General features: G+C 39.2%; 1 protein-coding gene across 1 annotated transcript; it reads right to left on the reverse strand.

The window, feature by feature from the left end:
* Positions 1-9,137: 9,137 nt before the first annotated feature.
* On the reverse strand, positions 9,138-13,722 carry LOC148570558 (uncharacterized). Its single transcript, XM_088507084.1, has 3 exons — positions 10,761-13,722; positions 10,066-10,406; positions 9,138-9,830 (listed from the first exon to the last, which is right to left on the reverse strand). The coding sequence occupies exons 1-3, from the start codon at positions 13,720-13,722 to the stop codon at positions 9,138-9,140; spliced, it is 3,996 nt and encodes a 1,331-aa protein (XP_088363210.1).
* Between the last annotated feature and the right edge of the window lie 227 nt (positions 13,723-13,949).

Below are 13,949 nucleotides of genomic sequence, written 5' to 3' on the forward strand. Positions count from 1 at the left end.
ATCGAACTGTCTTACTTTGCGCACTATACATCTTCTTAAGATGTTCAACAATAGTTGATGGATCCATATCCTGATGTTGCCTCCGAATATTAGAATACATGGATGCCAAAATGATGCATTTGGCAGTAAGACAATTTTTCAAGTACTTCTCATAAGCCTTGGTTGCCTCATTATCAATACTTCCATCCTCTTTAGGAACTGGGACTGTAATAGCAGGCTTATCGATCATATCAATTAGCCTTTTATGCATGAGAACAATTCTCAAATTGCAATACTAGTCATCGTAATTGGCTCTATCTAATTTGTTATTTTCAAGTATGCCACACAGTGATAGTGCAGACATGTTATTCATGAATCTAAAAGGAAAAATGATGAGCTGATAGTTTATACGCTTTTTGGCATTGTTTTTACATAGTTTTTAGTATGATTTAGTTACTTTTTAGTATATTTTTATTAGTTTTTAAATAAAAATCACATTTCTGGACTTCACTATGAGTTTGTGTATTTTTCTGTGATTTCAGGTAATTTCTGGCTGAAATTGAGGGACTTGAGCAAAAATCTGATTCAGAGGCTGAAGAAGGACTGCAGATGTTGTTGGATTCTGACCTCCCTGCACTCGAAATGGATTTTTTAGAGCTACAGAAACCCAATTGGTGCGCTTTTAATTGCATTAGAAAGTAGACATCTAGGACTTTCCAGCAATATTTAATAGTCCATACTTTGCCCGAGTTTTGATGATGCAAACTGGCATTCAAACGCCAACTTTCTGCCCTATTCTGGAGTTAAACGCCAGAAACAGGCTACAACCTAGCGTTTAACTCCAAAAAGAGTCTCTACACATAAAAGCTCAATGCTCAGCCCAAGCACACACCAAGTGGACCCGGAAGTGGATTTCTGCATCATTTACTCATCTCTGTAAACCCTAGTAACTAGTTTAGTATAAATAGGACTTTTTACTATTGTATTTTGATCTTTTGGAAAATCTTTAGATCTTTTGTTAATCTTTAGATCATATTGTACACGTTTAGGGGGCTGGCCATTCGGCCATGCCTGGACCACTTTCACTTATGTATTTTTCAACGGTGGAGTTTCTACACCCCATAGATTAAGGTGTGGAGCTCTGCTGTTCCTCATGAATTAATGCAAAGTACTATTGTTTTTCTATTCAATTTAAGCTTATTCTTATTCCAAGATATTCACTCGTACTTCAACCTGATGAATGTGATGATCCGTGACACTCATCATCATTCTCGCCTATGAACGCGTGCCTGACAACCACTTCCGTTCTATTTGCAATAGCTTGAGCGTTTATCTCTTGGGCTCCTGGTTTAGATCAAAGTCTTCGTGGTATAAACTAGAATTATTGGCGGCCATTCTTGAGATCTGAAAAGTCTAAACCTTGTCTGTGGTATTCCGAGTAGGATCCAGGATGGGATGACTGTGACGAGCTTCAAACTCACGAGTGCTGGGCGTAGTGACAGACGCAAAAGGATCAACGGATCCTATTCCAACATGAGTGAGAACTGACAGATGATTAGCCGTGCGGTGATAGTGCATTTGGACCATTTTCACTGAGAGGACGGGAGGTAGCCATTGACGACGGTGATGCCCAACATACAGCTTGCCATGGAAAGGAGTATGAATGATTGAATGAAGACAGTAGGAAAGCAGAGATTCAGAAGGAGCAAAGCATCTCCATACGCTTATCTGAAGTTCTCACCAATGAATTACATAAGTATTTCTATCTTATTTTATATTTTATTTATATTTTAATTATCAAAACCTCATAACCATTTGAATCTGCCTGATTGAGATTTACAAGATGACCATAGCTTGATTCAAGCCGACAATCTCCATGGGATCGACCCTTACTCATGTAAGGTTTATTACTTGGACGACCCAGTGTACTTGCTGGTTAGTTGTGCGGAGTTGTGAAAAAGAATTGAGATTATGAAAGTGCATACCAAATTTTTGGCGCCGTTGAGATCACAATTTCGTGCACCAAAAAATAAATATAAGTACGTAATCACACATACAAATAACACTTTTCACAATAATTAAGATTATAAAAAATAAAAAAATCTTTATTTCTTAAATTAAGTGTTAAAATCATATACAATTTTTGGCTTAAAAAAATCATGAATGAGTGTCTTGGTGTCAAGTCATTACTCATACATTTTTTTAAATAGATGATTAAATTTATCATATACAATTTTAATCCCAAACAATTATCTGGTTGTCAGGTTATTATTTAATTGAATTATATTTTATACTCCTAGGTTGTCTAAGTTTAAGTAAAAATTAATTCATTCCATGTATCAAATACATATATAAATTTTATTCTTGAGTACGAATCTCCTAATTGTCAGGTAGAGCCTCGTAAACAAAGTATAAAATTTATTTATCTTTTTTTTCTTTCAACTTTATTTCATAAATAAATAAAAATAAAAATAATAGTATGTTCCTTAACATACATATAATTTTATCCCATATAAAATTATAATTTTGACAATAGCATCTCATACCATGGATTACGAATCACATTCACTATAATAATAAAACTTAAATTAATCTTATTAATTTGTAATTTTTGGCAATAAAATTTTAAACATAAAAGGGCCATGATTCATATACCACTATAGGATTACATGTGTTCATAACACGCGACGGAAGTAATAAAGTAATCCTATTTATCTATTTTGTGCTTAAAATTTTATTTCAATAAGATGGGTCAGATGCCAATACCTGAGTACCTCAGTGAATAAAATTTTCTCATTCGATAGTAGTATCCATACCAAAACTGATCCTTGTTGTCAATTCTTTAACCAATGGATTTAATTGAGAAACTTTCGACAACTCCTTGCACTAGCAATTCTTCACTAAGAATTGGAATATATGTTTGTCTTGGAGAACTTGTTTACTTTTAACTAAGTAGATAGACACATCTTAGCATATAGTTGCATTCATATACATAGGTTGCATTGCATGAGTCTTACTTTCTCCCATTCATTCTTTTGGTCTCCTTGAACTTAGCATGAGGACATGCTAATGTTTAAGTGTGGGAAGATTGATAAACCGCTATTTTACGGTTTATCTTGTGCTAAATTGAGTGGTTCTTATCAGTTTTTCACACACTTACTCATACAAATTGCATGGTTTTACAAATTCTTTCTAATTTTGTACTATGATTGAAAACATGCTTCTTTGGCCTTAAATTTGCTAATTTTTAATTTCCTTTATACCATTCGATGCCGTGATCCGTGTGTTAAGTGTTTTCAGGCTTTATAGGGCAGGAATGACTTAGAGGATGGAAAGGAAGCATGCAAAAAGTGGAAGGAACACAAGAAACAAAGGAGATGACCAGCGAGAATCGACGCGCACGCCTGGCTCACGCGTGCGCGTGACTTGGAGCTTTTTCACAGAGACGCGTACGCGTGACTGACGCGTACGCGTGACGTGCGTCACGTGCTGCAACTACAGAAGACGCTAGGGGCGATTTTGGATTGGTTTTGAACCCAGTTTTCGGCCCAGAAAGACAGACTAGAGTCAGGAGACAAGCAGAGACTCAACACACATTCACATTTACTCAGTTTTAGTTTTACTTTGGAATCCGGGAGAGAAAACACTACTTCCTCTAGGGTTCTTCACATTCATAGATTTCTAGTTTTATGCTTTTGGATTGGATCTTGAGAGTTACTACCTTCAATTGAAGTCTTTGTCACTACAGTTTGCTTTCTTATTTCCTTACTCTTTTGTTTTCCATTCAGTTTGTTTAGAGTCATATATGGATATCTTTGATTTTGGAATTTATTAATGCAAAGAGTTATTTTTACATTTAATTCCATTATTTGTTTGATTATCTCCAATTAATTTATTAGCTCGAAAATTACTTTTACTAAATTAATTTTAATTACCATGTCTCCTTTCTACTTCCTTTACATGTTTGCGAAAATGGCATCCATGTCAATGGAGTAGACTCCCAACTTGACTTTGGAGTTGATTAACAGGAAACCCTTGAGTTGGAATACTCAAGTGTTAATCTGTAATTGGAAGTTGTTGGCTGATTCTCTATTCACTAACTCTAATCCTTCTCTAGGAAGGGATTATGACTTGTGAACTAGAGTTGGTTTAGTTACTTGACTTTTCTTTATTCGTTAGGGGATAACTAAGTAGAAGCAACAACCCTTTTACTATTATACTTGGGAACATTCAACAAGGATAGAAATTCCGATTAATTTTCTCCTAGTCAAGGCTTTTATTTTAATTATATAAAATCTCTTGTTAATTTTTATTGCTTTAATTGATAGTCATTTATTTCTCTATTCCCAACTCTAAAATTTCTCAGAAAATTCCTGACCAATAAATTGCACTCTTTTGTCAACTCGTTGGGAGATGACCTGAAAATTCTACTCCCAGTTAATTGATTCTAAATTGTGACAACTCTTTTTAAATTGATAAGTAGAATTTTCGTCGGTTAAGAACTGTACTTGCAACGTTATTTCCATTATAAATTCTTAATCGGCATTTTTTCGCCCGACAATGAATAAAAAATATAACTCCTTCCATCTTTTCAGCTCTTGGCTAACTTTTAGAGTACGGTTTGATTGTCAAACTCTAACTTGTTACCATTATTATAATGAATTATGAATGTCTTAAGAAATTCATTTCTTAATTCATTCAAACCCGTTGGCCAAGGCATTGTTTATTTCATTCATTATAATCGTAGAGATCAAACTCATTACCATAGTTGATGAATTTTAAATTGACTAATTATGAATTTTACAAGTATTTAAATCATATTCAATGTCCATTCAATTAGCACCGTAAGGTATTAGGTGTCCAGAATCAAAATATAATAAATATATTGTCAATTATTATGATAGTCGTAGGTCAAAGAAAAATTCTAATATTATGTTCATCATAAGCATATCCTATTGACAAATATACGGTAACTTTAACCATTAGGAATTCTTAGAGTGAGCCAGTTCAATGGTTATATCTTTATATATATATATATATATATATATATATATATTAATCTACTCGAATCACTAATGTCCCAATTTTAGTGATTCTACGATTAAGAACGATTTAAATTAAAAGTACTCAAAAAACGTATATCTCAGTATTATAATTCCTATCGTAATTATTCGTTTCTAATTTTAATTAAAGACACTATTATCAATTATAAAAGTTTATTCTTATAAAATAATAATAATAATAATAATAATAATAATAATAATAATAATAATAATAATAATAATAATAATAATAATAATAATAATAATAATAATAATAATAATAATAATAATAATAATGATAATTCATGATAGTATTTTGTTGGCCATACACCCTTATTAATCCAACACTAATGATATGACCAATGATCAGAATAGCAACACGTGGTCTGAATTGTTTCTTTCAGGAGTCAGATTTGCTAGGAAACCGCGCAGCGCAATGGCTTGACCAAACTGTTAATGACTTTTTTTTCAAATGGATAACTGTTAATAGTTTTGGTCTTGCTTGGGAAAGAGATCGGCTTCAACTCCTCGGAATCAGCCGAGCTATATGCCCCAAAGTTGTACGTCCGTCCCTTGGAATCCGAGCTTCTTGCGGTTGTTGTTATGTGAGAGTGCGGGCAATGAAAAATGGGGGGGGGGGAGTGTACCTGCAAAGGCACTCCGATGCTTAAGTCAGTATTCGGAATTCAATAAAACCTACCTTAACGAGATGTTTTTCCCTCCTTTATATGGAGAGCTTTCCATCCGTTTATATTTTCAGCAATAAATTGTCGGTTTCTTGTTGTGCCGTTTTGAGACGTCGGTTATGATAAAAATACTGATGTTACCGAGTTATAGCTCATTAAGTCCGAGTAATAACGGATAATGACGAGTTATGATGCCTGCTGATAACGGTCAGGAGACCGAGTTATAACTCGTATTAATGATGACCATATCACAGCCCCCAAGCTTAGCCTGAGGAAAGTTTTTTAATGAAGCAGGTTGAGCTTTTTGTGATGAGTTATAACTTGGTTGAGTGGATGCCTGAGTGGGCCCCCAGTTCAACGTACTTCATTAAAGGGACTTTTTTTGCCACATTGGACAACGTGTTTGTTTTGTATTGAAGAGAGAGAATGAGTGGATGCTTCATTAATGTTTTGTTAGTTTCCAATGTGCCGTTCGTCTTTTCGTGTGATTGATGCAATGGTGATATTTCAAACGTTTTTATTTTGATCAATAACCTTTACTTATTGGAACTTGGGCATTTTGATTTTCTCCTTCTCTGTGAAGAATGAGCAAGAGAGGTATGGCCATGTCTGTGTATTTGTGATTTTTGTCTTCCCTCTTCCTTTTTCTGTTTCTTGGTTGCATGTTTGTTTTGTTGTTTTTTTGATGGGGTTTGAGAGGGAGAAGAAAGATAAAGTAGATTGGTCTTACGACTGGGTTGGGGATGATGTGAGGTCTCGGGTGTCGTTATTTTGTGATGAGGCGGCCGTGAGGGAAGTGGATGTAAGTAAGGTAGTGAGGCGGGGCTCTGGAGTTGGGATTGAGTTACTGCCATGTAGTGTTAATGATAGGGTTTACCACCGTAGGAGTGGTTTTGAATTTTTCTTCATGCACAGCTGTGTTCTGGAGGAACTGAGAGTGATGTTACCCTTTACAGATTTCGAGTGTCAGATCCTGAAACAGTTGAACTGTGCTCCATCGCAGCTTCATCCAAATGGGTGGGCATTCTTGCGTTCTTTTGAAATTCTAATGGAATTTCTGGAAGAGGTACCCTCTGTTGACCTTTTCTTCTCACTGTTTCAAGCCAAAGGGGTGTGGAAAGGAGGTTGGATAAATTTCAACAGCACCACTGGATTTGGCATTTTCAGGTTGTATAAATCTTCTTTCAAAGATTTTAAAGAGATGTATTTTAAGGTTAGGGGTTTGGAAAAGGATTTTCCATTTTTCGTAGATGAAAACTTGGCTGAGAAGTTCCCATTGTATTGGTGCTCGGAACCTCAGAATATACTCGGACCAGAAGTTATTCCTCCGAGAAATGCCTGTTTGATTGAGTTTCTTATTGAGAACATCGGTCGGGGAGACCTGATTTCAATGTATGAGCTTCTGAAGTGGGAAGAGGATAAAGATGCTGTTTTAAAGTATTTAGGTGAGTGGTAGGGTTGTTTGTGATGTAGTTGCTTTTTCTTTTCAGATATCTGATGTTCTTTATTTTTGTAGGTGGTAAATATCCTAGTGTTTCAGCTGCGTCCTTGAGGATGCGTTTCAAGAATAAGAACTTGGAGAAGGAGGTTTCGTCTTCTAATGCTGAGAAAGTTGCTGGGACTGGTGAGGTTACCCATCCTCGGCAAGGTCGGAGGAAGGTCATTGCTAAAAGGAAGAGGAAGTCCGATCTTGTTGAATTGTCTGATGACTCCGAGGAGAAGTCCTTTGGGGTTCCTGTCGAGGAAATACAAGCTTTTATGGGTAATCAAAAAAGGCTTCATGAAATTTCTGAACAAAGTGAGGGGTTTTCTGTTTGGGGGAGAGAATATCCTTATATGGCTGTAGTGGACGAGTATTGTCAATCGTCGGCCGATGTTTCGCTTGCGAAGGAGGTTGGAGACATGGTGATTCGTCAGTATATGCAGGTAAAGGGTGACCCTTTTATCCTCATTTGTTGTTTTTGTGAATTTCTTACAAGCTTCTTGTGTTCTTTTGTCTAGGTTGTTGGTCTGCGTCTTGCCAGTCTTGGGCGTAGCCAAGAATTGAAATATAAGAAAGTTTCTGCGGAGAGAGGCGAGGTTTCTGTTCTAAAGGAAGAGTTAGTTAAGAGTAAAAGTGTTGCTGCCGAGCTCCAGGTACGGTTAACTGACGCCGAGAAGTTACTGAAGGAGACGAAAGATAGTTATGCTCGGGATGTGGAGGATTTGAAGAAGAAGGAGAGTGATCTGGCGAGCGTACAAACTCGTCTTATTGAGGTAACTGCCGAATTAAAGGATGTGCAGAAGAAAAAGGCTGATGAAATTCTGGATTCTTTTGTTGAGGGATTTGAAGGGGCGTTGTTGCAAGCAAAGTTTTTGGCACCAGAAGCTGATCTTTCCGGCATGGATCCTGGGAAAGTTGTACGTGATGGCAAGATGGTTGAGGATGATGGTGATGTTGAAGATCAAGCAGAAAATGTTTAGTTTGTTACTTTGTTTGGTATTTTGTTGTTTTATTTTGTAACTTGGTAGATATTTGAACTTTGATATTTTGCTTTTGAATTGTCGTATTGTTTGAACGTTATTGGAAGTCAGTGCTTTCCTTTTGGGGCAAAGCGTTTTGTTGATTGACAGAAATGATTTTGGTGAGTTGTCATTCCTGTGTTTTTGGAGATACTGCCGGGTAGTGGCAGGTTGTATATTTAGGCGAGCATTGCCATTTGCCGAGTTATATTGAGAATTGATAATGGTGGGAAATATAAATTGCATAATTGACTAGAGTGAGATGATGCTGATTATAAATTCGTAATTGTTTGAATACAGACTTTCAGGTAGGCTAGCCTCGTTAAAACCTCTCCAAGTAAAACCCTTTGGGACAAAAACTTGGTAGTAGGAAAAAGAGTACCAGCCTGTCCCTGATTTTTAACTATAAAACTCTTTAGGGATGAAACATTCCAGGTATTGGGTAATACTTTACCATCGATTAGTTCGAGTATGTATGCTCCGTTGCCGAGTACTTCTGATATTCGGTATGGACCATCCCAGTTTGCAGCGAGCTTCCCATGTGAGGGTGGTTTCCGAGCAGTTTCGGTTTTGCGGAGGACTAAGTCTCCTTTCACAAATAATCTGCTTCTAACCGACTTGTTGTACTGTCGGGCGATTGCTTGCTGTGCTGCACGTTGCTTCAAGGTGGCGATGTCTCTTATTTCTTCGATGACATCGAGCTCGGTTCTCCGAGCTTCGTCTTGATTGTCGATGTAAGTTCGGATGGAGTTCTGGGAGATCTCCAGGGGTATCATGGCCTTCGTCTTGAATGGCGTTTCCTTTGTTGATGTTTGTGGGGTGGTGTTGTACCCCCAAAGGACTTCAGGTATTAGTTCGGCCCAGAGTCCTTTGGCGTCATCTAGCTTCTTCTTTAGTGCATGCAGGATGACCTTGTTCGCAGCCTCAGCTAGTCCGTTCGTTTGAGGATTTCAACAGAGGCGAAGTTTTGCTTTATTTTGAGATTCTGCAAAAAAGTTTGAAATTTCTGGTCGGCGAACTGGCGACCGTTGTCAGTTGTGATATGTTGAGGTATGCCGAAACGGCAAATAATGTTCTTCCAAACGAATGAAATCATTTGCTGTGATGTTATTTTTACTAAAGGTTGGGCTTCCACCCATTTGGAGAAATAATCAATGCCGACAATAAGAAATTTTACCTGGCCCGGTTCCGTAGGGAACGGCCCGAGTATATCTAAACCCCATTGGTTAAATGGCCAACTAATGTCGGAATGATGTAATTGCTCGGCAGGTATGTGTATCAGTGGTGCATGTCTTTGGCAATTGTTGCATGACCTGATTTTTTGTTGGCTGTCTTGTTTCAAAGTTGACCAGAAGAATCCAGCTCGGAGGATCTTGGATGTTAGGCTTTGAGCTCCTGTATGTGTTCCACAGATTCCTTCATGTGCCTCTGCTAAAGCTATGTCAGCTTCTGACCTGTTGAGACATTTGAGTAGAGGCCGAGTATAACCTCGTCGATACAGTTTTCCATTGAGTATTGTGAAGTAGGATGCTTGTCGTCGAAACTTTTTATTGTTTTCGACCCCTTCTGGTATAGCACCTGTTTGTAGATAGTGTATAAAGTCGTCCCTCCAATCTTTTCCCTGTGTAACACTCAACATGTTTGTCAGAGTAACAATGGGTGATGTTATTGTAAACTGTTGTAGTGTAGATAACTCGGACTGTGTACTGCCGAGTTTAGATAAGATATCTGCTCTTTGATTTTGTTCGCGTGGTATATGTTGTATATCAAATTTGGCAAATTTTGTTTGATAATTTCTTGACTAATAGCAGATATTTAGAGAGTAGTGGATCTTTTACCTGAAAAAGGTCATTTACCTGCTGTACCACTAATAATGAATCATAATATACATTGATTGCCGAGATTTGGAGGTCTAGACAAAGTCGCAATCCGGCGATTAGTGCTTCATATTCGGATTGGTTGTTGCTGGCTTTGAAGGCTAGGTGTATTGAATGTTCTAGTATGAATCCATCATCGGCCTCCAGACGTATTCCTGCTCCACAGCCCCCATTATTTGAAGAGCCGTCTACATATAAGGTCCATTGTTTTGCATGATCTTCCTCTGATGGTATGGTAAGCTCGGCGATGAAATCTGCCAGAAATTGAGATTTGATCGGCCCTCTGGATTGGTACCTGATATCGAACTCAGATAGTTTGACTGCCCATTTTATAAGTCATCCTGCAATTTCTGGTTTGTGTAACACTTGTCTTAGTGGGTGATCGGTTCTGACGTGGATAACATGGCTCTGGAAGTAAGGTCGGAGACGTCGCGCCGAGAATATTAGTGCCAGTGCGAGCTTCTCAATCCTCGGATAATTGAGCTCGGCATGCTGGAGAGTCTTACTGACAAAATATATCGGATTCTGAACTTTGTTTCTTTCTGTAACAAGGGCCGAGCTTATCGCCCAATCAGTAACTGATAGGTATAGAAATAAATCTTCCCCTTGTAGGGGTTTTTGTAAAATCGGTGGTTGTGAGAGAGTTATTTTTAATTTCGAAAAGGCTTTCTCACAATCGTCGTTCCATTCAAATATGTTTTTCTTTTTAATTGTTTGGAAAAAAGGAATAGAAGTTGAGGCTAGGCAAGGAACAAATCTGGAAAGTGCGGCAAGTCGTCCTGTGAGGCGCTGAACTTCTTTGACTGTTTTAGGGCTTGCCATGTCCAGCACTGCTCGGCATTTGTCTGGATTTGCCTCTATTCCCCTGCATGTTAGCAGAAACCCCAGAAACTTATCCCCTTGAACGGCGAATGCACATTTCTCGGGGTTGAGGCACATGTTGTACTGGCGGATCTGGCCGAAGATTTCTGTAAGGTCGCTGATGTGATTATGTCCGATTTGTGTTTTGGCGACCATATCATCGACATAAACTTCGATATTTCTGCCGATCTGTTTGGCGAACACTTTATCCATAAGGCGTTGGTAAGTTGCACCTGCGTTCTTTAATCCAAATGGCATAACTTTAAAACAATAGTTACCGAAGTCAGTGATAAAAGCTGTTTTATTTTGATCGGAGGGGTGCATGAGTATTTGATTATACCCTGAATACGCATCCATAAAACTTAAAGTAGTGTAGCCTGATGCATTATCTACTAAAGAGTCTATGGAGGGTAGGAGGTAGGAATCCTTTGGGCATGCTTTGTTTAAATCGATGAAGTCGATGCACATGCGCCACTTACCATTTTGTTTTCTTACCATTACCACATTGGCTAACCAGGTAGTGAATCTGATCTCTTTGATAAAGTCGGCGTTGATGAGCTTTTGTGTTTCTTCTAGTGACGCTCTCTTTTTTTCTTCGCCGAGTTTTCGTTTCTTCTGCTGCACTGGTCGGACTGCCGAGTTTATTGCTAGTTTATGACTGATAATTTGTGGGTCGATGCCGGGCATGTCTGAAGGTGTCCAAGCAAAAAGATTGGCGTGTTCTTGCAGGAAGGTCGTTATGGCCTGTAACTCGGCTATGCTGACTGATGTACCTACATATGTAAATTTGTTAGGGTCATTATTGAAATATACTTTTTGTAACTCGTCGGATGGTTTTGGGCGCTCGAGAAAATCAGCTCTTGGGTCCAGGTCGGCCAGTGTGTCCCCCTTTTGTTTGAGGTCGACATTGTTGACTTGTTGAGTTGAGTGATTTTGGAACTTCATGCTGATGTTGTAACACTGTCGTGCCTCTTTATGATCTCCATGGATTGTTATAACCTGATCACCCTGCAGTGGAAACTTTACACAGAGATGAACGGTAGACACAATGGCGCCGAACTTATTTAAAAAAGGTCGGCCAAGAATTAGGTTATATGGACTGAAACAATCAACTACTAAATATTGAATATCATTAGTTTTTGAAAGAGGATGCTCACCCAGTGTGGTTTGTAACCACACTGATCCGAGTATTGGAACTCGTTCTCCTGAGAAGCCGACCAGATCTCCTCCTGTTGACTGTAGCATGTTGTCGCTGAGTTTCATCTTTTGAAATGTGGAGTAAAATAGAACATCGGCGCTGCTCCCGGGATCTAAGAGCACTTTTTTCACCAATAGATCCCCTAGCTGAAGGGTGACCACCACAGGGTCGTCCAAATTTTGTATACTGGAGTTGAAGTCGCCGTTTGTGAAAGTGACTTCTGGTTGTGGATTAGTGATTGCTTCACCTTGTTGTGGTCCGTTTACCGAACATATGGCTCTGAACGATCTTTTCCTTGCCGAATTTGAATATCCTCCACTGGCGTATCCTCCTGAAATACAGTTGATTATACCTCGTGGTCTTTCATATTGGCTTGAAGATGTCTTCTCTTTTTCTCGGTTTTGTTCAGAGAGGTCGTTTGTTGTGGAGCTTGGGCCGCGCTTTTGGATGTGACCACTAATGTATTTGTCGAGGTATCCTTGTCGAGCTAGTCGTTCTAAAAGGTCTTTGGCAACCACGCAATCGTCAGTATTGTGGCCGTGTTTCTGGTGGAAAGCGCAGTATTTCGATTTGTCCACGTTCTTTGCATCTTGGTATGTACCTACCTTTCTTGGTGGCTTGATTAGTTTTGAGTTCAAGATCTCTTTGATTATGTCTTCTCTCTTAGTGTTAAACTGCGTATAAGAATCAAATCGAGGTGTTAGTTTAAAACTTTTCTTAGTGGTTGAGCTCTTATCTTCTTCGCGGAAGTGTGACTTGTTAGACTTCCGAGCTTGTCTGAGCTCTTCAATGTCAATTTGTCCTTTTGCCTTCTCCCAAAATTCTGCTAGAGTCTTCAGCTTGGCTACTGCGATTGTCTCCTGGAACTTTCCGGGTCGGAGGCCGCTTTTAATTGCGTGTAGATGGACCTCGGGGTGGAGGTCTGGTATGTTGATCGCGACCTTGGTAAATCGGGTCATGTAGTCCTTTAAGCTTTCATTTGGTCCTTGCTTGATAGTGTTCAAGTAATCAGAATCGTGCAAGTAAATTGCGGATCCGGCGAAATGCTCTTCAAATAACTTCGCCAACTGGTGAAACCGCGAAATAGAACCTGCAGTCAAAGCACACAACCAATCAAGTGCAGGGCCGTCTAGATAATTCGAAAAACAACGACATAAAACTGTATCTGATGCACCATTGACGATCATTATTGATCGGAACTTCTTTAGAAACTTTCTCGGGTCTCCGAGTCCATCATAAGGCATGAGGGTCAACGGCAGAGTGAACCTCTTCGGCAGTTCGAAGTTCATCACTGCTTCTATGAAGGGACCTACAGGGTCGTCGGACTCTTCTTTTTCATCTTCGGGCTGCTGTTCTTCGCCTCGAGCGGTCTCCGAAACATGAGTTGGTTGGGACTGATGCTCTTCATCTTCTGCCTGCTGGCGATGAGCATCGTTGTGCTCGATCCGAGCATGATTTAGTTCAGCAATTTGGGCAGCCATTATTTGGTTTTCGTCGGCCATTCGCTGATTGGCTTGTTGTAGTTCGGCTACCATTCGCATAAGTTCGGACAGTGAGGGAGGCGGTACGTCAGCCATGGATGCAGAGGAGGTGATGGGACCAAAAGAAAAAATACGATTTCCTCGGCCCCACGGTGGGCGCCAATTGGTCTTGCCTGGGAAAGAGGTCGGCTTCAACTCCTTGGAATCAACCGAGCTATATGCCCCAAAGTTGTACGTCCGTCCCTTGGAATCCGAGCTTCTTGCGGTTGTTGTTATGTGAGAGTGCGGGCAATGAAAAATGGGGGGGGGGGGGGAGTGTACCT

The sequence above is a fragment of the Arachis ipaensis genome, chromosome B3 (genome assembly GCF_059453495.1).
Source record: "Arachis ipaensis isolate K30076 ecotype BB chromosome B3, ASM5945349v1, whole genome shotgun sequence".
NCBI classification, from domain to species: domain Eukaryota; kingdom Viridiplantae; phylum Streptophyta; class Magnoliopsida; order Fabales; family Fabaceae; genus Arachis; species Arachis ipaensis.